General features: G+C 60.9%; 2 protein-coding genes across 2 annotated transcripts; one reads left to right on the top strand and one right to left on the bottom strand.

Annotated features, from left to right (window-relative positions):
* Positions 1-110: 110 nt before the first annotated feature.
* CHLRE_04g224350v5 (uncharacterized protein) lies at positions 111-5,106 on the bottom strand. Its single transcript, XM_001692253.2, has 11 exons — positions 4,333-5,106; positions 4,033-4,077; positions 3,783-3,893; positions 3,509-3,642; positions 3,061-3,169; positions 2,707-2,836; positions 2,415-2,487; positions 2,046-2,127; positions 1,803-1,853; positions 1,510-1,627; positions 111-1,247 (listed from the first exon to the last, which is right to left on the bottom strand). The coding sequence occupies exons 1-11, from the start codon at positions 4,489-4,491 to the stop codon at positions 1,129-1,131; spliced, it is 1,131 nt and encodes a 376-aa protein (XP_001692305.2). The 5' UTR covers positions 4,492-5,106; the 3' UTR covers positions 111-1,128.
* Positions 5,107-5,206: 100 nt separating this feature from the next.
* Positions 5,207-21,155, top strand: CHLRE_04g224400v5 (uncharacterized protein). The gene is made up of 41 exons (XM_043061956.1): positions 5,207-5,882; positions 6,158-6,205; positions 6,741-6,860; positions 7,164-7,334; positions 7,513-7,590; positions 7,807-7,869; positions 8,078-8,446; positions 8,768-8,992; positions 9,401-9,540; positions 9,744-9,941; positions 10,160-10,279; positions 10,617-10,675; positions 11,077-11,285; positions 11,441-11,491; positions 11,761-11,805; positions 12,073-12,182; positions 12,486-12,558; positions 12,758-12,825; positions 13,014-13,093; positions 13,243-13,396; positions 13,565-13,680; positions 13,796-13,908; positions 14,183-14,296; positions 14,460-14,654; positions 14,848-14,912; positions 15,050-15,125; positions 15,335-15,593; positions 15,721-15,835; positions 16,012-16,114; positions 16,360-16,410; positions 16,595-16,718; positions 16,891-17,139; positions 17,314-17,417; positions 17,579-17,638; positions 17,908-18,032; positions 18,198-18,271; positions 18,534-18,712; positions 18,963-19,121; positions 19,314-19,488; positions 19,621-19,669; positions 19,915-21,155. Exons 1-41 carry the CDS (start codon positions 5,457-5,459, stop codon positions 20,018-20,020), a joined length of 5,418 nt encoding a protein of 1,805 aa, XP_042925308.1. The 5' UTR covers positions 5,207-5,456; the 3' UTR covers positions 20,021-21,155.
* The last annotated feature ends 53 nt before the right edge of the window (positions 21,156-21,208 follow it).

Genomic DNA, 21,208 nt, shown 5'->3' on the forward strand with positions numbered 1-21,208 from the left:
ATATTTGTTTGGGCGCAACCCGGTCTGGAAGTGCAACCCGCGCAAAATCGATCACCCATCGCGACAGACGGCACGGGCACGGGTTGCCACTTGCCAGGGTGGGGGTTGCGACGGACTCCCGAGCGGGAAACCCGCAAGTTTCTGAGCCATAAGCATGAAGTATGAAGTTTATTCCTCTGCGCGCTAGCTGCTAGCCTTCACCTGCCGTCACAGCCCCAGTCTTTAGCTCACACTCCCAGCCACGCCCTGCCCAAGGCTCGTGCGATGCAGCATGGTGCCCCCACGGAGTGGGGCTGTGCTGTAATGAAGGTAGTACAGCCGCCAACCGACACAAAACGACGAGTTTTTAGTGCTCAGGGGGCACGCCACGTCCAGCCAAGACCCCTGTCCCGATGTGTCCCCGATGTCCCAATGTCCAACTGTCCAAGCGTTCCTGGTCTGTACCCACGGCCACCACACCTGCCATTCACTTGTGCGTGCCACACTGCCAAGCCGACACGTCAACTCGCTCTCCCGCCTGCGCACCCTGTACCTTCTCAGACATGCAAAAGCCTAACCGGTCAAACTGCCCGCAGCCGCTTATTTGCTTCCTGCCCACCCCGGTTGAGGCCGCGAGCCTCTGAGAATGTGTGGGCCCGCCTCAGCCACCTGCGGCGCCGGCTTGAAACATAGTGCCCGAGAGTCCTTTGATAGTCATGCTGTGTGTTATGCATGAAATACGTATGCGGCAATGTAACATGTGATTGTGCTCTCGTTCATTGCCGTCTGACAATTGGTCACGACTCTTGTCACTCTTCTACAACGCCTCCGCCAGTCTAGTATGAGACAGGCTTGCAGCACAAAATCTCAAGGACATATGCGTTGTGCCAGCAGTGTTTTCTTCTCTCACTGACACACTCACCTACTGACATACTCATCCCTCTCGCACGCATGGCGTCTGGCGCACTTGCACGTGTGGCGTCGGCCCTTCCTCCTCGTGCTTTTTCAACACACACCACAACCCCTCTTGCTTGTCCCCATCCACCTCAATCTCTGTCAGCTGTAAGCCGCTGAAGCCGCCAACCAAGGTGCCGCTGGCTACCTCCCGCTCTGCCTCCTGCTCCTCGGCCTCCTCCGTGCCTCCTGCCGCTACGTCGCCGTGGCCATGGGCGAGGACAGGCTGTGCACGGGTCCCACCAGGCGCTGGTACATGGCCAGCAGCTCGCGCATGGTGCGGGCCTTCTGGTTCATGTCGCCGTCGCAGGGGACTGCATGCATGGGTGGGAGCCAGGGTGGATGGGCGCGGGGTAGGAATGGGGACACGCCAGCAGCCGGATGCGAGTAAAGAGAGAGAAAGGGATAGGGCTGAATTGTGCGCATGCCATGAAGTACGTGGCCATGCGCAAGGTTGAGGCAACAATGAGCGCGCGTGCGCAACGTCAGGAAGCCCCTCACTTTTGCGCATGGACACGTGTCCGTGCGCAAGATCAATGCGCGGTTATGTTCATACTTAATAAGTTTTGCGCTCACCGTGGAAGCTGACCCACTCCCGTACCGTGGCGACCGGGCACATGCCGTCGGGCCCGCGCATGTGCGACCGCCCGCGCTCTCCAAACTGCACGCCGGTCGTGTCGCAGCCGCATTGCCCCTGCGTGTTTTTGTGCGACACGATTCACACGAACACCCGCGTCAGCTGCCTTGTGTGCTTAGTCATGGGCAGACCTTGCCAGCCCATCGTGGGTCTCCGGTTGCTTTTCTCTGGGAATGGCAAAAGCAGCCCCCATCACACTACCACGAACACACCCCCAGGCCGCACCGCCCACCATGCACCAGTAGCTGAACGTCTCGCCCAGCAGCATGGCAACCGACAGGGTCTGCGGCATTGTGGCACATGGTGCGCATCAGATGTTGGGCTTGGCGCGACAAGGCACGGCAATGGCCACAGCGTCTGCCTTCCTGCTGCCTCAATCGCCAACGGCACACCGGCAACAATGCTAGCTGGATCATCGCATCCGCCGCAAAACCTACCAATCCCACAAAGCCCATAAAGCCCAGAAAGCCCGCACCTTCGCCCCCAGGTCTATGGCCATCCAGTTGATGGCTTCATTGAAGGTGCTCTGGTCCAGGCTGGGCCGGTTGCTAAGAGCGCTGCGCCCGCGAGGAACCAAAATGGCAACAGTAACAGACGTAAGATGGCTACAGGCAGGCAAAGACAGGTGGCGACAGGCCGCGACAGGCGAAGACAGGCCACCCATGCCCGGCGAAGTGTCCGGCTGCCTCTGTAACGCAACCACGAGTGCACGTCGTGTGAGTACAGCCGTGTCTGCTGGCCCTGTATGCACAACGATCGCACTCCGGCAGGCCGGCAACTGCACGGCATGAGTTTGGTGGCGCATGTACATGACCGCGTTCGTATGGCGGGCGGCCCCACTCACAGGTTCACCAGCCATGCGAGCCAGTTGGTTATCGCTCGCGTCACTATGGGCCGCGCGCGCAGGTACAGCACACCTGCAGCACACGTGTCGGCGTGCAGGGCGGCCACAACTGATGCATAAGGGCCAAATGAGTTTCGGACAAAGAAGTGCCGTACGCTGACAGGGTCAAAAGGACACAAGCTGCCAGCACCGGAATTGTAGTACTGCTGGTACTGCAATACTGCCCACAATCGTTCTGTCGCCGAGGCGTTTAGCCGGCTGCGCCCCCCACCCCAAAGACGCACGGGCTCACCAATGTTGGATCCAATGGGAGGGAAGCGGTCCTGCGGCACCGTGTCATCCCGCTTCTGGCAATCCCCCGAAACCATGATGTCGATGTGTGGCCGCGCCATGAAGTACGGCAGCGGGTTGCGGAAGAACACCTGCAACCAAACACGTGGTACGGTGGCACGGGCCAAACACATCCTGCTTTGCGAGCTACACACAGACGTGCCTTGGGTAGTGACTACTACCCCGAACCAGGGCCGAACCCAAGGCCCCCTTCCAGGGCGGGTCGCTGCTAATACCCGCACTGAACCCGACGTGACGGTGCACATTCCATACCACGCCCTGACGGCCCAACCAGGCTGACCTCACCTGGCCTCACCTGGTCTGCGTCCAGGAAAAATACGTCCAGTCCAAGTGTGAGCGCGTCAAGTATGGTCAGCGTCTTGGCGAAGCTCAGCGCATAGAAAGGCGGGCTTTTGTAGCCATAGCTGTGAGAGGGAACAAAAACAAGTATGGTAAGCCTTTAATGTGTTTTTGGCGTCCACCACGTCAGCAGAGCCGTGCAACGGTCATGTATAGAAAGGCGGGCTCTTGTAGCCATAGCTGCGTGTGTTTGAGGGGCGTGCGTGTGCGTGCGTGCGCGTGTGTTCTAAAGAGCACAAGGCAAACAAAGCGTAAAGACAGTGTATGCGATGCGTGTGTGCGTGCATACGTGGGCGTGGGAGACAGGGTCGAGAGAGGCACTGCGACATATGGACTATGTATCCAACCCAAGCCAAGATGTACGGGAAACGCGCTCCTCACAGCGACCCGTATCCCGCCCTTACTTCTCATGTGTGAACATGGGGCAGGTGATGGGGACGCAGCGCGCGCCGTAGGGCTGTGACACGTGCGTGCAGTTGTCCGCGGTGCCGTTGGGCAGTGTCATGACGGTGGCGACCAGGTGCGCCGCCAGATGGTCCTGGGGAGGGAGGGAGAGGCCCAGTAGCCGCAAGATCAAGGGCAGCAACGTCATATCACGACATGGGTCCAAGACAGTTGTAGCGCAGCCAGCCCTGAGATCTGTTTGGTGGCACACACCCGGAGAGAGGGCACACGCACCTGCCGTCCGTCACGGTGCGCAAAGGTGATGTTCTGCAGGCTCTGCAGGAACAGCTGCCACATGCCGTCGCCCATGAATGAGAACTCGCTGGCGATTGACAGGATGGAGATCTGCGCCATCATGAACATGGCAGGTCGTGCTGGAGATCAGGCTGGATTGCGAAGTGAAGGCTGGAGAGTAAGCAGGACATGGCAGGCCGCGACCCGTACCCGCCGCAACTGTACTGTCACACCGCCTGCTGCAGCGCACCTTGCGCTCCTGCCCCTGGCTGTCGTACACTCGGAGTTGTGCGGTCTGCGGGACAAGAGCGCATGAAGCGTGGGCCCACTCTGCTTGGACGCGTGCAGCATAGCCTGTGCCCCTGCCTACAGGGTTCCTCACACACACACCCGGGCCCGGGCCCTGCCGTACTCCTCTGCAAGGCTAGGAGGCCATCAAGGCTCGACGGACTAGTCATGACCATCGTGTGTATATTCGGACAGTCGCATTTGCTTGGCCATCTGCAACCCTCCCGCGCCACCCCTGTCCCAGCGGAACCGTGCTCCTTGCCTGGACGGCGTCAACGAAGTCCTTCCCGGGCAGTCGTGCTGCGGATGGACCCCAGAACCACTCGCTCATCTGCGCCACCGTCATGTTTGGCCACGACCCCGTGTCGACACTGAAAGCTGCTGCCAGCCCGAGCAACAGCAACAAAGCGTTCATGGCCATCTTCCCGTGCCGCACGCGTTCTGTGGGCCCTTAAGCCATTTCAGAGTGCTGCAATAGAGCCTAAATAACATGCCCAACACATTGGTGCAAGTGTGAAGCCAAACGAATGATATATTCTTAACGTATGCGCAATGTCATCGTGAAGAGCCTTGCATGTCATTTTATGCTGTCAAAGTATATTGGCGATCATAAGAACAAACATCGATTTGATTGTTGGCTGCTGGGCCCAACCAACGGATCATGAATCAGCAGCGCTGGTTGCTTTTTGGGACGTAACCTAGCAAAATCAGGGAGGACAAGCAAAGTTGTAAGAGATTGCTAGATTGGCCTAGTGCATCCCTGAAGCTCGTGCAGGGCTTGAGCGGTCTTGGTGGGCTTGGGGCCTTGGCTTTGTCCTCGTAAGCCGATAACCCCATATGCATGCTGAAACATAAGGCCTTGCTCTGCATAAAATCAGACGGGAACGGGGCCGGCAGCTCGGGTTTCGTTCCCTGGCCTGTTGTTCACGACAGCTCCGGCAGTGCACCGAAACAAACACATGATGCAAATAAATTAAGCTAGAACTGAAACCAGACAAAAGTAAATGCCTCTGCGAACTGCGTACTGACCGGCGTCATCTCGGGCCGGAAGACGAGCACACTCGAGCTAATCTGTGGCGAGCGCACGATCCTGGTGGCACATCGTTCTGTTTTGTTCGTCAAATGTTATAGTTGTATGACGACTGCAAACTTATTGTAAGGGGCGTCAGTTTGAAGCTCTGAAGGTGCGAAGGAGCCCATTCCTCCGCGTCAGACCTTTCGGCTTTCGCCAGCACAGCATATATGGCCGCAGTATACAAGACTCTTAGCTAGCTTGTTGACCTCCATATTCGGCACAGTCCCCGGCACAGGATTCGCCTGGCCACGGGGGACCGCGCTCGCGCAACAGGCCTTGACCGCGAGCGCGCCTCCCCGCGTGCGGCCGCCATGGTCAGCATGGGGGGGCAGCCTGACGTGGCATCCACCGCTTGGGGAGCCAGCGGGTCCGGGGGGGCCCCAGCGCCCACTGAGGCAGGTGGGACAGCTGCTGCGGTGTCTCACCCCCTGGCGTCCATCGCCGCTGGCGCCGTACCCCCTTCACCCGACTCAAACACGCCACCACAAGTAATCAATGGGAAACCTGCGGAACACAAAGAGGCGCTCGGCCAGGCCGCTAAGAACGGGGAGCAGCAGCCCCAGAGCCTGGGCAGCCCGGCATCGCCAACCGCGGCAGCAGCAGCGCATGCAGTGCACGAGCACGCGCACGCAGATGCCAAGCTGCTGGCCGAGATTCGCGTCGAGATGGAACGGCAGCGCGGCAAGATGACGTTGGAGCGGCGGCGGCAGGTTGCGGCACGGCTAATGGAACACAAGGCAAGGCGATCCGGGTTCGGGGTTCAGGAGCTCGGTGTCTCTGTGTGCGGATGGGATAGAGGGCATCTGTGCAAGTGATGCACCCTGTCCTAAATGAGTAATGACAAGGTGCGGTAACTGACCTGGAGTACGGTACTTGTCAGCGCGTGGCGCGATGTTAGCAATGTGGTGACGGCTGCCGGGCAGGATCAACTGAGCCCTTCACAACCCTCCCTCTCTGCGTGCCATTGTGTTTGTCTGTGTGTCTGGCGGTGTGTGTGTGGCTGGCTAAACAGAACCGCGAGGATACGTTCTTCACGCGCCTGAGCAAGAGGCTGCGCCAGGTGCGTTCCATCATTGACCATTGCCATCCTTGGCCAAGGATGCTTAGGATGGGGACTGCGGTCTCAGACGCTGTTCCCTTGATGATAGAGAATGGAGACTGGGGACTAAGCGCACCGTGCGGACTTGCGAGTCGCTCATGGGCCCGGGGCGCTCAAGGGGTGTGCCACGGCCTCACGGGCGCAGCGACAGCCGTGCCCTCTGCTCAGCACCCGACCGACCGACCGCCTTCTCCCACAACCATCGGGACGCTCCCTCACCCGCGCTCCGCGCTCGGGGAACTGGGTTTTGGTTTCTCGCGCTGTGATCGTTGGTGTTCGGGGCCTGGAATGAAGCTGCCTCCCGCGCTGCTCCACCGCTCTCCTGCTCCTTCACGCGCACACACACAACCACACACACACACGCACAAACACACACATACGCACACACACACACACACCTTGGCCACATGACCACGCATTGTATTCACGTTTTGCGTTTTCCATTCCTCGTGTGTTTTTTAACACCCCTTGGCCACACGGCCGTTGGGCACCGCAGGCGGGCGTGGAGCTGCCGGCGGTCACAGTGGAGTACCGCCAGCTGCGGGTGGAGACGGAGGCGCTGGTTGGGTCGGCTTCCATACCCACGGTCGTCAGCGTGCCGCTGACGGCAGCCAAGGTGCGGCGCCGGGGGCGCGAGAGCCGCATGCCTGCAGAAGGGCTACAGAGAGGCTGCAGAGGGGCTGTAGCGGGGGTGCAGAAGGGCTGTGGCGGGGCTGTGGAGTCTTTGGCTGCCTTGTGTGATGTTGTGTGTCAGGCGGTCGACGTGGGGTCTGGGACGTCGGAGCCGGGGCCTGGGGCTCGTGGGACCGGCAGCTTCACTTTCCAGCCCGTTCTGCTCCCTGACCAGCTGTATGCGCCAGTGTCTGGCCTCCTTTTCACGTCCTCTTTCCCCTGTCCCCTGTCCTCTCCACAAGCGCAGAAGCTGCTACACCTGCACAACGAGCGGGAGGCCAAGCCGCTGGCCATCCTGAACGACCTCCAGGGCCGGCTGGTGCCTGGCCGCCTCACGCTGCTGCTGGGGCCGCCCTCCTGCGGCAAGTCCAGCTTCATGCGCGCGCTCACCGGGCGGCTCATGCCGGCGCAGGGAAGGGTGAGGCGGGGGGCGGAAGGGGGTGCGGTGGGTGCGGTGGTCGGGGTGGGATGTGAGCGAGGAGGAAGGAGAGAAAGAAGGACGGGCGCCCCGCCTGGCGGGGGAGAGGGCCGCAAGCGGCGGGCTTGTGTTACTGGTGTGCGGTTTGGATGACACGCTTGCTCTCGCTCTCTCGCAGCAATCCGGCGAGGTCCGCTACAACGGTGCCGAGCTGGATCAGTTCAATGTGCGCCGCACGGCCGCTTACGTCGATCAGGTGGGTGACTTGTGTTTTAATGCTTCATGTCTGTGAAAGGGGTTTGTGGATTCATGGATTGTGGGCAGACCCGGGGATGCTGTAGCAGCGCAGGACTGGGATACCGGGGTGGTTGCTACACCTTTAAATGAAATTGTTCGCGTCTACTCCGTGCGTGCTCGCGTACATCGCCCGCGACCGACGCGCTTTCCCTCTGCTCCGTCCCTGGCGTTGTAGATCGACAACCACAACCCCAACCTGACGGTGCGCGAGACGCTGGACTTCGCGCACGCCTGCCAGGTGCGGGACGGGGACTGCGCACCTGCTGTCAAGCTGTGCGGGGGGGTGGGGTGGATGCGCACGCATGCCTGCACCGGCGCCTACCACAGTGAATCAACCCGACCCCACGGAGTACTGACGCCAACACCGAACGTGCACGGGCGCTGGCGCACATGCGCCGTCAACACAGACACCCGAACTGACAGACGACAGTGACACTGACACACAGGTGGGGCTGCACGGCGCCGCCATCGACGTGCCGGCAGAGCTGGCGGCGCAGCGCATTGCCTCCCGCGCCAACGGCGACTCAGTGTACGGCACCGGCGTGCCGGCGGTTGACGCCGCCGCCACCGTACACGGCAACGGTAACGGTAACGGCCATAGCCAATACGGTGGTAGCCAGGCCCGCAGTGTCGCCGCGACGCCGCGCGGCGGCGGCGCGGCGGCGGGCGCGGGCGGCGGCGCCTTCGATCCGCACGACGCCCACCAGCCTCACCCTCCCCACATGGGCAGTCTCAAGGCGGCGGTGATGAAGTCCTTGCGCAGCGCCCGCCACGGCCACGGCCACGGCCACGACAGGGCGCGGCTGGACCAGGCGGTGCGTGTGCGGGCCTAGGGAGTCACGGCTGGGGGGCGCGGCTTTGGACGGGGGATGCGGCTTGGGTTGCGGCTTGTGATGCGTCTTGGGTTGCGTCTTGGGTTGCGTCTTGGGTTGCGGTTTGGGATGCGGCTCGGGAGCAGGCGGCCTTTCGCCGCCGACAGCGTGGGCGTTTGCTTTACGACTTGAGCAGACGCGGCTTTGGCCTTTGGGCGGCCATGCACTGGGTGCTTTCCTCTGCGCACCCCAGCACGCCACCAACCCACTCAACTCCGCATTTCTATTCCTGCCACTTCCGAATCCTTATTGCCGTGGCGACAGGAACCGGAGGACGAGTTTGAGGCGCTGCTGCGTCAGGCGTGGGGCACCAACGTGCGCGTGGACATCGTGATGAGCCTGCTCGGGCTTGCGCACTGCTCCGAGACGCTGGTGGGAGATGCGCTGGTGCGGGGCATCAGCGGCGGCGAGCGCAAGCGCCTGACGACCGCGGAGATGCTGGTGGGGCCCTCCAACGTCATCATGCTGGACGAGATGTCGACTGGCCTGGTGGGTTGGGATTGAAGACGGAGGGATCGGTGGCGGGAGCACTGCGTGCGGGCAGGAGAGGGGGGTTGCAAAGATTGGTATAGAGAAATGTAGCGAAGTAGACGCGTACTGATGGCCGATGTTGGGGGAGGGGCGAGGATGGTGGGCAAAGCAGGAGCGAGCAGCACAGCCGTGTGTAGCGACCGCTGTGCTGCGTTGCAGCCCTCTGTCCATGTGCTGCTTGCGCATGCCCCGCGCCCTTCATTCCACCTGGCCCTGCGCGCGCGCGAGCACCACCACCCATGACAACGACAGTGCCGCAACAACAACGTTTACAAGCACCAAGCCTGGAGCACTCGGCGGCATCTTGCATTTGCATCCACACTAACTTACATTCTCTGAACCAACTGGCAAACCTTCATCCCGCAGGACTCGGCGACGCTGTTCACGGTGGTGCGCTGGCTGAGCCAGGCGGCACAGGCGCTGCGGCTGACCGTCATGATCTCGCTGCTGCAGCCGCCGCCCGAGGTGTTTGGGCTGTTCGACGATGTCATTCTTATGACCGAGGGGTAAGGTCGTAAAGTCCATGTGCGTTATGCGCTAGCATGATTCTTACCACTGTCAGGGCGGTTAAAAGCAGTACGACAGCACTTTGTAGCTCATGTGTGCGTCCTCCCACCTTCCACCCCTTGCCCAACCAAACCGGCATGCCTGGAACGCCCATCCACACGGCCGCCCCGCACAACCACTCCCTCCTTCCACCTCCCCGCAGCCGCGTTCTGTACCACGGCCCCGTGTCTGACGTGGTGCCGCACTTCCGCTCCCTGGGCCTTGAGTGCCCCGACCGCAAGGACGTGCCCTCCTTCCTGCTGGAGATCACCACGCCACTGGGGCAGCGCCAGTACGCCGGCCCCGAGCTGCGCCAGCGATTCAACCTGCCGCCGCCGGGCGTTGACCTGGTGCCGGCCAGGTGGGGAGGAGGCGGAGCTGGATGGGAAGCATGGATGCGCGTGGCACAGGCACTGACGTAGTTGTACACACTGAGTGCCGCAACGTTTGTTTTACGTCATGCCTAACTCGCTCTCCTTACCTTTCCCGCCTCCCTCTTTCGCCGCCCTCTCTCGTCACCTCGCGCCCGCCATTTCCGGCACGACCACAACACCCGCACGCAACGACCACGACGCCCAGCCGCACCGAGTCCCAGGCGCTGCCGGGCGAGGGCGACCTGGCGGCAGCCAACCTGAGCAACGGCAGCGCGCCGCGCATGTCGGGCGAGGGATCCGTGGGCCGCCGCAAGTTCCACTCCAAGTGAGCCTAACTTAGCTTACAGCTTCTGTTGCCACCTGCCAGTGCCTTGCTGCCTGCCTTGCTGGCTGCCTGGCTGGCTGGCTGGCTAGCTGGCTGGCTGCCTTGCTGGCTGGCTGGCCGTGTCGGAGGGGATGGTGCTCGTATGGGGTGGCACACGCGGCGCTGCTGCGGTCGGAGCCCAGGGAAGGCCCATGGGAAGGCCCATGGGAAGGCCCACGTGCGGCCAGCAAGGGCCCACGTGTGGCCAGACATGCACATGGCGTGCTGCTCGCGCTCCATGCCCCACCTCCGGCACGAACCTTGCCCCTGCCCGCTGCCCGCCTCTGCCCCTGGGCAGGTCGCTGCTGGTTCCGCTGCCAGAAATGGAGGCGGCGTTCTGGACCAAGAACGAACACGGTGAGCAGCGAGGGGCTGAGGGGTAGCCGTTCATGTGGAGAGTGGAGTGATTGCTTCACAAGTATGAAATGCCGATGGTCCAGTAGGAGCAGCATTAACATACCGTTGGCTCCAGCACGTGGGGCCGGGGGAAGGGGTTGCCGTAAGATGCCCAAGCCGAGCCCAACGAGAATAGGTCCCTGTTGTCAAGGACTCATCGCCCAACTCAGGAATGCAGTACGGGCTCCACGCATATCGGGCGGGGGCATACCTGCATGGCAACCATGCTTGGGTTTGGTGCTGTTGCGCATAAAACTCATGAAACAGGCACTTCAGAGGCCCGGCAGTGGCCCTTGACGCCGCAACGCATAAGCAACCGCACACTCCCCGTCTGTTCTCTTCCCCAACACGCGTGGGCCCAGGCGTGGCCATGTCTGCCGCGCTGCAAGAGACCTCGTCGCCTGCGACCCCCAAGGCGGCTGACACTGATGGCGGCGGCGCCAAGGGCGCTGCTGCAGGCAGCACCAGCAGTGCGGGCGGCCAGGCGCCGCTGCCGGCGCCACTGGTGCCGCTCAGCTCGCGCTTCGCGCTGCGACCACTGGAGGCCATTGCCGTGGCTACGCGGCGGCAGGTGTGTGCTCTATTGTGTGTGCCTGCACAGGCGTGTGTTCGTGGGCGTGTGTGCGTGCGCAGCATGCATGCATATGACTAAACGGCTGTCCCTGCCGGCTGTGCCGCTTTGATACGATGCAAACAGGGCTTACCCCATACCCTATCATGATGCAGGTGACGCTGGTGATGCGGGACAAAGTGCTGCTCAAGGGCCGCCTGATCCAGGTGTGTGTGTATGTGTTGAAAAAAACAACAAAACGGAGCCCGCCCTGTGTGTGTGTGTGTGTGTGTGTGTGCGTGTGTGTGTTTGTGTGTGTGTGTGTGTGTGTGTGTGTGTGTGTGTGTGTGTGTGTGCGTGTGTGTGGTTGCAAGGTGGTGCGGCGTAGGGAAGGGGTCCACGTCGTCGCGACATCTGCCCTTTTACAGACTCTGCCCCCACGCGCGCGCGCACACGCACACACTCACACAGCCACACTCTCCGTCTCCCGGTGCAGGTCACGGTGCTCGGGCTGCTGACCGGCAGTCTGTTCTACAACCAGGTGCGCGGACCAGCCCACCAGCCCACCAGACTAGGCTGGGTACCACAACAAACTGCCAGCAGCTTCACAGGAGCAGCCGACGGAGGGGCGCCGCACGTTCTTTTGCAACAGGGCTTCTGTTTGAGGGCATTTGGGCTGCCTAGCCGCACAATCCACGTTGCTGCGTCGCGAGTGCTGCTGGCATGACGGTTAGCACCGGTCTCTAAAGATAAATAAGTGCCGCAGGAACTGATTCTGCTACAATGTTTTCTCCTGCCTGGTTGACAGGGCGTGTCCATGGTGGCTGCTCGCACGTTGTTCGGCTGCTGCTTCATGTCGGTGCTATTCATGAGCTTCGGCGGCTTCCCCCAGATCCCCATCACGCTGGAGCAGAAGAAGTGAGATAGAGCTTCAGTTTTCGACTGCGCCCGGCGCCTGCGTGTGTCTATTTGGCCGCACTGTTGTCATTAAAGCACCCCGGGCGACGGGTGCAACTGGGCCGAACGATTAACGAAGATGAACTAAACATGCGTAATGGAGAAGGCAAGAGCGCGACGATGTGTGACGAGTCGCATACCACCACTTCCCCACACACCCCGTACACCGCCGCCAATTACGGTATCCACTTACTACCGTACCGCACACGTGCACCTGCTACCGTACCGCACACGTGCACCTGCTACCGTACCGCACACGTACAGGGTGTGGTTCAAGCACCGCGACTCGGCCTTCTACCCGGCCTACGCGCAGGGCCTGGCGATGGCTCTGTCGCAGGTGCGCTGCGGGATGAAGGGCTCGTGGGGTGGTAGGAGATGGTTGGAGGGCAGGATGGCGAACTGATGCCGCGGGGATGCACGGGCACTTTCTGGACTGGGCGGAAGCCGGGCCAGCATCGGCACAACCGTATCTCACTTTCCTTACCTCGTGCGGTGTTTCGTGTTGCCGTGCCCGTGCATGCAATTCCCCCTCGCAGCTGCCGCTCTCGTTCATCGAGTCGGGCGTCTTCGCTCTGGTCATCTACTTCATGACCAACTTCTACAGGCAAGGGCTGGGGTTGGGGAGCGTCAACGGGTGTTCAGTTTCCCGGGCCGGGGTCTTGCCGCCCAGCGGTGGGATGACCGCAACACGGCTGATACGGGTTGCTGGGCATCGAAGTTACCGTATCATCAGAGTGAGACGTATTGTTTCCGGGGTCCACGCTTATTGCAACATTACATCGCTCACTCCAGGGAGCCGAGCTACTTCTTCACCTTCTACCTGGTGCTGGCCTGCACGTCCATGGCCGTGAGCTCGCTGTTCCGCTTCCTGGGTGAGCGGCGTGCGTGACGGGGTGCATTGGCGAAGCGGGAGTTTTCTTCAAGCATCAGGATCTCGGGGATGCCAGCGGGGGTCCTTTGGTCCTATGCAGTCGCCGCGCTCTGACGTTATATAAATTTGTTATGTGCAATGTAAACGCAGCATGCGTGAGCCCGAACATGGTGGTCGCCAACGCGCTGTCGGGCCTTGCCATCGTGACGCTGATCCTGACATCCGGCTTCGCCATCGTGCACTACTCCATCCCACCGTGGGCAATCTGGGCGTACTGGATCAGTCCCCATGCTTATGCCTTGCGGTGAGTACTTACACGCGCAAATTTTGTTTTCATCTCCCGTTTGTGCGAAGGGAAGAGTTGCGGGAACGACATGCGATGTGGCCGTCGGGATTGTGCCGGACACATGCCAACCCGAAACGGACAAGCTAGGAGTTGTTACCTAACTGGCCTGATGGCTAATCATCGCAGGTCACTGGTGATCAACGAGATGGTGTCGCCCAAGTGGCAGAACTTGCCGGCACCGGGTGGACCGCCCGGCATGAGCCTGGGTGACGCTGCGCTCGACACCTTTGACTTCTACACTAGTAAGTCTTTGCACCTTCACACAGTCAGCCTTCGCGCCTTCTACCAGTCTAATTGCGCCCACCTATGATGTATTCATGCTCAAACCCTCCCACCTTGTTTCGAACGTACGTACAGCTCGCGGCTGGATTTGGATTGGCGTGGGTTTCCTCATCGGCTTCTACAGTATCCTCACAGCGCTGTCCATCGTCATTTTGGCGTACCAGGAGCCGGAGGTGCCGCCGGCGCAGGTGCGGGAGCGAGGGATCCGGGGCTCGCTGGGGCCGGGCCGTTGGGGCGTTCTGTCAACGGTCTACGCGCCAAGAGAGTGGTGCGGACGGGGCAGCAGGCACCTGCAGCATTGTGGAGCTCGGGGGAAGCGGTCGCAGGCGCGGCGCAGGTCATGCAAGCAATCTGCCGTTTCCTCAATCAAGGCACGGGGGGAATCCCGGACTGAGTGACATGATGCCGCTGATAGATTGCACGCGCCCACCTGCTGCATCTCCCTCGCAACCACCACCACAGTTGGCAGATCCCGAGGAGGTGGCCCGTGCTCGTGCCCGCGCCGAGGCTCTGCGCGAGCGTTTCACAAAGCTGCCCGCCAAAAGCGGCCGGCACAAGCACAGCAAGGCAAACAAGGCAAGCGAAAGCTGGGAGCTGGCGTGTGTGGGAGCGGCCACGTAGTGCGTGTGTGCAGGCGATAGACGGTTTTGCGCTTGCAGCATTGCCTATTGCATCTTCTTTGTGTGCGAATCGCACCAGAATGCCAAAGTACTTTGTGCCCTCTCTGCACACGTCGCAGAGCGAGATGGTGGTCGTGGTGGACAAGGCGAGCGGGGCGGCGGCCAGCAACCACAAGCAGCCGGACAAGAGCGAGGGTGGCATGAGTGACACAACAGCCAGTCGCTCCAGCCCTGGCGACGCCAACGGGAACGGCAACGGAAACAGTGGTGGCGGCGAAGGGCTGGTGCTGTCACCATCCATGGCCGCGCTACAGGTGGGCATGATTACATGGGTGCGTGCGACATGTTGAGTTTGCAGCGTGCAACCCACACGTGTCTTGCTGGTAATGCTGGGCCGTGTGGGACTCCATGCAGCACACGTGGTGGGAAAGCCTTCCGGAGCAAGTTCAGGACCCTCCACCGCGCTCACGCTCCCCCGCTCCCTTGCACCCGCTCCCCACCGCACAGGACTACATCGACATCTCCTCCTCGCTGCCCTTCACGCCCATCACCCTGGTCTTCCAGGACCTCAAGTGAGCGCGGGAGGGGACTGCCTGTCTTGGCTGGCATTCGCTCGGACAGTGTTGCTCAACTTACGCAAGCGTCTATGCTGCATCACCACACTTGAAGTGCTCGCCGTGCGTGCCGCACACCAATGGCCACTCCTCAGGTACTGGGTGCCCAACCCCTTCTACTCGCGCCGCGCCGCCCGGGCCGCTGCCAAGGCCGCGTCAGAGGCCAGCCAGGTCAGCAAGCAACGCGGGAGGTGCATGAGTAATGTCAGCGGGCTAATGCTTGGGAACCTTGCGTCGGCGCCAACCTGCATCCACGCGCTATCATGTGCGCCAGCGGTTTCATTCGCAGCGTGCGTCCAACTCGCTCCTGCCCATCTTTTGCTGTGTATCCCTTCAATAGATTGTTGCGCTTTGTGTGCTTGTGTGTGTGACATTAACAGGCGGTCATTGACGCGCTCGCGGCTGGCAAGGACGTGGAGGAGGGCAACGGCGCCACAGCAGTGGCAGCAGCAGGCTCGCCCGCTGGGGGCGGTGCCAAGGCCGTGCCCAGCGCTGCCTCCAAGCCTAGCAGTGGCCGCGCCGCGGGTCAGCCAGGAAGTCTGCCCCTGGAGGCTCGCGAGCGGCTTCAGCTGCTGAGCGGCATCACCGGCTTCAACGAGCCCGGGGTGCTGCTGGCGCTCATGGGCGGCTCGGGCGCGGGTGAGCGCAGGAGGCGGGGGCGGGGCGGGCGGGGCAGGGCGGCAATCCAGGCCAGTTTCTTGCATGGGCCCGAAGTCTTGAATGTTCTTACCCTATCCTGTCCCGCGGGCCACGTGTGCACGCGCAGGCAAGACAACGCTGATGGATGTGATTGCGGGCCGCAAGACGGTGGGAGAGATCGGCGGCACCATCACTGTGAACGGTCACAAGGCGGAGCCGCGCGCCTGGAGCCGAGTCATGGGGTGCGTGTGGCGGGATGGAAGGAAAGGAAAGGCCCCCACTGGGTTGTGGGAGGCCAGTTAGCTAACAAACAACGGCCACAATGACAAGTGCTTTGTGGAAACACGTGTTATTGACAGCACGAGCCAGCCCTGAGAATTTGGTATCACCTCTATTCTGTCCCTTACCTTGGTTGCAGATACGTGGAGCAGTTCGACATCCACACGCCCGCACAGACGGTGGTGGAGGCATTGCAGTTCAGCGCGCGCCTGCGCCTGCCACAGTCCTTCACAGACACGCAGGTATGTCCGCAAACAGATACAGCTGAACACTCTCCGGCATATGCACCCGAGCGCTGGTATCCAACATGTATGGGAAGCCTGTGATGCACATGACTCTCATAATACCAACGTGCCCATACAGCTTTTGAGGCGCTAGAATGCTTGTGTATTATCACATTCGTCCCGTACCGTAGCTAAACGCCCTTTTCTGCCTTCTACCCGGGACGTGTGTGGATCGTGCCTTCTTCCCGGGGGACCGACAACAGGTGAAGGCCTACGTGGATGAGGTGTTGGAGATCGTCGACCTCACACCCATGGTGCGTACGGCACACGTGTCTTCTCGCGGGCAGCAGTCTCAGTCTGATTGCCACGCTCTTGCAAGTGAACGAACGCACCCTTGTCGCTCTAGTCGAGTCGAGTCCAGTTGCTTTCGTCAAGCGCAATGCCAATGCATTCTTTGCCCCAACGCGACGATGCCATTTCTGCAAACCATGTTTGCAGCTGTTCAACCTGGTCGGCACCGCGGGCGTGAGCGGCCTGAGCACGGAGGGCCGCAAGCGTCTGACCATTGCGGTGGAGCTGGTCGCCAACCCCTCCTGCCTCTTCCTGGACGAGCCCACCAGCGGTGCGGGAGGCCGCGGGCTGCCTGGGGATACCCATACCGCCACAGGGTGGCAGGGCGGTGTTGTACAAGCTGCTGGGAAGGAGCGCCATGACTTGTTGCTGAGAATGATAGAAAATTGCATGCAGTGGAACGCCCATTCACGTGCTTCATGCGTGTGTGCTCCTGTGTCCAGGCCTGGACGCGCGTGCCGCGGCCATCGTGATGCGCGCCGTGCGCAACGTGGCGCGCAACGGCCGCACGGTCATGGTGACCATCCACCAGCCCAGCATTGAGATCTTCGAGTCCTTTGACCAGTTGCTGCTCATCCAGCGCGGCGGCCGCACCACCTACTTCGGGCCGCTGGGGCTGCACAGCGCCGACCTCATCAACTACTTCATGGCGGTGCCAGGCACGCCACCGCTGCCGTCGGGCTTCAACCCAGGTGGGTCGCACAGCATTTCCCCTGTCCTTGCCGTGCCAACTGGTTGGCCGTACGAATGCGTGGCTTCTCCAGTCGCCCCGACTGACTGTTCTGCCCCGTGTACGGCACCCACATCCTTGTGCGTGGCTATGTTTCTCACCTCTTCCCCTCACACCCGCCTGCGCCTGCTGGCAGCCACGTGGATGCTGGAGGTGACGGGCGGCTCCATGGCCACGGTGCTGGACAAGGTGGAGCTGGACTGGCCCGAGCACTACGCGGCAACAGAGCTGGCGCGCAAGGTGGGGCAGCGGGGCCAGCAACTGCGTAGCCAGGTTGTGACAAAACGGTTTGGTTGGGGATTGTCGTTCTTCTCAGGCAGGCTTGAGACCTGTGGTGATGTGAGGTCTGTGCCATGTTGACGAGGGAACTGTGCATGAACGCCACCCCATCCACCCCGCAGAACGAGGCGCGCGCTCAGGAGCTGGTCGACACCAGGGGCAAGGAGTGCCACCCGCTGGAGGTAGGCACCCACGGCCTACACGCGTCTGTGTGAATCGGTCAGGTCTTGTGTGTGGATGTGCGTCGGTGTCGCCACATGCCCACCTGGCCGGCCTTGCCACCGGTAGCTGGATAGCGATGGGCACACCGGGGCGGACCGGGGCGGCACCACGCGCAACAACGCCATCATTGCCACCAGTCCTGACGGGGGCACCGCGCCGGCCCTTCGTCCACGCCTTGACTTGCTACCGTCTTCTTCGTGTGCCTCTCCGACCCTCCGTGGCCACACAGGTCGGCAGCCAGTACGCGATGCCGTTCTGGACGCAGACGCGCGTGCTGCTGCGCAAGTACAACCTGGCCTACTGGCGCACGCCCTCCTACAACTTCGTACGCATGGGCATGACCTTCATAACCAGGTGGGGGCCGCGTGACTGCAACTGGGTTGGAAACCACGAGAGCCGAAAAGGAGTTGGCGGTTTGCTGACGCTGTAAAAGGGCATTCATGACGTCGATGTGGCCGACCTGCCTTTCTTGCGGGCACGCTCACGGACACATGTGTGTGTACCGCACGTGCCCCGCAGTTTCATCTACCTGGCCATCTACTGGGGCGAGGGCCACATACCCAACCCTGCGGGTATCGCCAACGTTCAGAACGGTGCGTTAGGGTGTGTTTGCGGCAGGGGACCACGGACGGCCGCTTGTGGGACCCGTGGCCAACCTGGTCGCCAGAGCGCCCAGCGTTCCAGTGGTGCCTGTTTTTCTGCATGCATGTTTGGTCATCATCCTTGCCCTTAGTGTGTGTGCAGCTAGTTGTTTCCTGCGGGCTGCTTCCCTGCCAGCGCTCCCGGCGGCCTGCCTTTTCCACCTTTGGCTTGCTGTAAATGCGGCGTGATGTCTTGTTTCATTTGTTGGTGCAGTGATGGGCATCATGTTCTCGTCTTCCAACTTCCTCGGCATGACCAATCTCATGTCTGTGATGCCGGTGGTCGGCTACGAGCGTGTGGTGTTTTATCGCGAGCGCGGCGCCTCCATGTACGACGCCTTTGCGTACGGCATCGCCATCGCGCTGGTGGAAATGCCGTACCTGCTGGTGCAGGTGAGGGTGCGCGTGAGGGGTAACGCACGACGAAGGGGATTGACGGGATGGCACGGGGTGTGGCTAGCGTGGCGGCGGGACAGGGACTGGCCCGTCCTGCTTCTGGTGGTGTGACGCGCACAAGCTGCGGTAATGTCGTTGTCACACAAAGCTACAGCTGCTTGCGCGGCTGTGGCCTGCCTGCTGCGGGCGGCTGTTTGCGGCTGACACACTAATCCTGCTCTTCCCGCGAACCAACTGCCCTCACCAGGCCTGCACCTTCGTGCCCATCATGTACTTCGCCATCGGTTTTGAGCTCACCGCCGAAGCCTTCTGGTACTACTTCATCGTGTTCTTCGAGACGATTGTGTTCTACACCATCTTCGGTCAGACACTCGTCTACATCACGCCTGCGCAAGCCATCGCGCAGGTGGGTGGGTTGTAGATACCAGCCCAAACTAATCCAAACCCAATGCGGCGGGGTGTATCAACCTAACCGTGTTGCCATTCAACGCTAGGGCTCTCGCGCCTTACCGCAGTCGCTTGCCCGGCATCCTGCCCGAATGGAGTTGTAAGCTCCGAATCCGTTTGAAGCCACCAATTTCGTTGCACGGTTGGGCAGGTGGTGGGTGGCGGCTTTAACTTCCTGTTCAACGTCTTCAACGGATTTATTATCACCTACCCGGAGATTCCGCGTGGCTGGAAGTGGATGAACCGTATTGTACCGCCCACCTGGATCCTGTACGGTCTGGGCGTGTCGCAACTGGGCAACAAGAACGAGCTGCTGATCTATGCGGGTGCGTACTATAGTTGGCTGCCCGCCTTGGTTTGTGTGCGTCTGCGTTACAAGTGCGATGAGGACGACTAGCAGGCTTATCTCTGCACCACCATATTCATGCCTTGTGAACGGCTCGCTCCCGCCACCACAGGCCAGAGTATGAGTGTGAGCGAGTTCATGAGCAGCCGCTTCGGCTACAGGTGCGCACCCGCTTACCGTATGTCACTGAAGTGTCTGGACCCTCCCGTCAGAAGCCGTACTCGGCTTTGGCGATGCGTTCGGGAGCATCGATTCGTGGCGCTCGCGGTTTGCGCCAGTTTGGCACAGAATGGTTACAGAAAAAGGGTCGGCCCCCTTTGTTTTGCTTCTAGCCTGCTTTTGCGGCCTCGCCGCCATTGTGTATGAATTTGCTGTCCTCTCATTCCTGCTCATTCCTGCTTCGCAGCTACGATATGCGCTGGTGGATCGTGCTCATCCTGCTGGCCTACATCCTGGCGCTCCGTGTGGGATCCATCGTCGCGCTCAAGTACTGGAACCACCTCAAGCGCTAGGGCGGCTAGTACGGCACTATCTAGCTACGTACGTTACATCCGCCGCACGGTACGCTACTGCACCGGTATATTGCAGACCGGCACACCGCGTGCGGTGGCAGCAGGGTGTGAGGCGTGGGTGTGAGGTCAAACAGGCGACAAAAGCACGGGCATCGGGAGCCCGTGTGTTTGACTACTTGTACGGCAGGGGCCACCTGTGTGCACACCGTCGGGCGGCACAACAGCAGGACGAGAGGAAACGTGGACAAGGATGGCAAGCGCGGCGCTAGCATTGTCAGCTTCTATATGATACCGTACATCTCAAGGGTCAAAAGGCCCATGGCCTGTGCACGTGTAGGGCAAGAAAGGTGGCTCTCCTTCTCAAAGGGACAAGTGGGCTGTGCCGCCACGCCACGTTGGTGCAATGCCTGAGGCCGAGCCTTGGGCGCTTTGCTCGCGACAGTCCAACCATTGCCCATTGACTCGCGAAGTCGCTTCTCGATTTCGATCAATTTGACCCGCCGCCTCTTTGTGATCTAAATAGGCCTTACCAGCGAGTAAGAAAACGACCCATGTGAAGGAAGGGACATGGTGGTGTGTGCATCAGGCCGTGCAGGCGTGTGGGGTTGATGACGCTGTTGGGTTGATGTGCGCAGAGCTTTCATTGACACGTTGGGGATAGATGGTTGTGTGGAACCCTGAGTTTTGGCGTTAGCGCAAGCTGCGCAAATGCGAGAGGATCGCAGCGTGTGTCCGCCACGCATGTTGCTCGTAGTAGTTTCTTTAGCAAGCAATTGTTTCGTCGCTGGACCGGGAGGAAACCGTGCCTGGAAAGCGTGCGGTGCCTGTGCAGCAGAGCCCGGGTGTGCCTGGGACATGAGAATGTGGGTTTGGATTTGGTGCATGAAGGTTCAGCACTCAGCCCTCTTCCCTTAGCATGGCAAGCCTCAAGCTTAAACCATCTCACTTTAGCTTTTGTGCAACATGGAGTTTTGGGGGGGGGGGTGCAGCGCGGGCTTTGCACATAAACTGGAATGACACAGTTGCTGTGCCATGTACGTGCCTAACATGATACGAACCAAGATCTTGGCCATGTGTTCTCAAAGGCACCATGGCTAAAACACTGCCTGGCTTGCCGTTGTAAGGGCAATGATGTCTCACAGGCTTGGGCTCAAAGTTGCACGTGTGTGGAGCTGTGCTCGATAATCA

This window comes from Chlamydomonas reinhardtii, chromosome 4 (genome assembly GCF_000002595.2).
Source record: "Chlamydomonas reinhardtii strain CC-503 cw92 mt+ chromosome 4, whole genome shotgun sequence".
Taxonomy (NCBI): domain Eukaryota; kingdom Viridiplantae; phylum Chlorophyta; class Chlorophyceae; order Chlamydomonadales; family Chlamydomonadaceae; genus Chlamydomonas; species Chlamydomonas reinhardtii.

What these genes read in the sequence shown, in the direction of transcription:
- CHLRE_04g224350v5 (XM_001692253.2), bottom strand. Translation starts at nt 4,491, where the DNA reads ATGGCCATGAACGCTTTGTTGCTGTTGCTCGGGCTGGCAGCAGCTTTC. An exon ending in CCATAGACCTGGGGGCGAAG is followed by an intron (nt 1,854 to 2,045) that starts GTGCGGGCTTTC and finishes ACAATGCCGCAG; the next exon opens with ACCCTGTCGGTTGCCATGCT. An exon ending in CGTTCAGCTACTGGTGCATG is followed by an intron (nt 1,628 to 1,802) that starts GTGGGCGGTGCG and finishes AAAAACACGCAG; the next exon opens with GGGCAATGCGGCTGCGACAC.
- CHLRE_04g224400v5 (XM_043061956.1), top strand. Translation starts at nt 5,457, where the DNA reads ATGGTCAGCATGGGGGGGCAGCCTGACGTGGCATCCACCGCTTGGGGA. An exon ending in TTCATGACCAACTTCTACAG is followed by an intron (nt 12,826 to 13,013) that starts GCAAGGGCTGGG and finishes CGCTCACTCCAG; the next exon opens with GGAGCCGAGCTACTTCTTCA. An exon ending in AGTCCTTCACAGACACGCAG is followed by an intron (nt 16,115 to 16,359) that starts GTATGTCCGCAA and finishes GACCGACAACAG; the next exon opens with GTGAAGGCCTACGTGGATGA.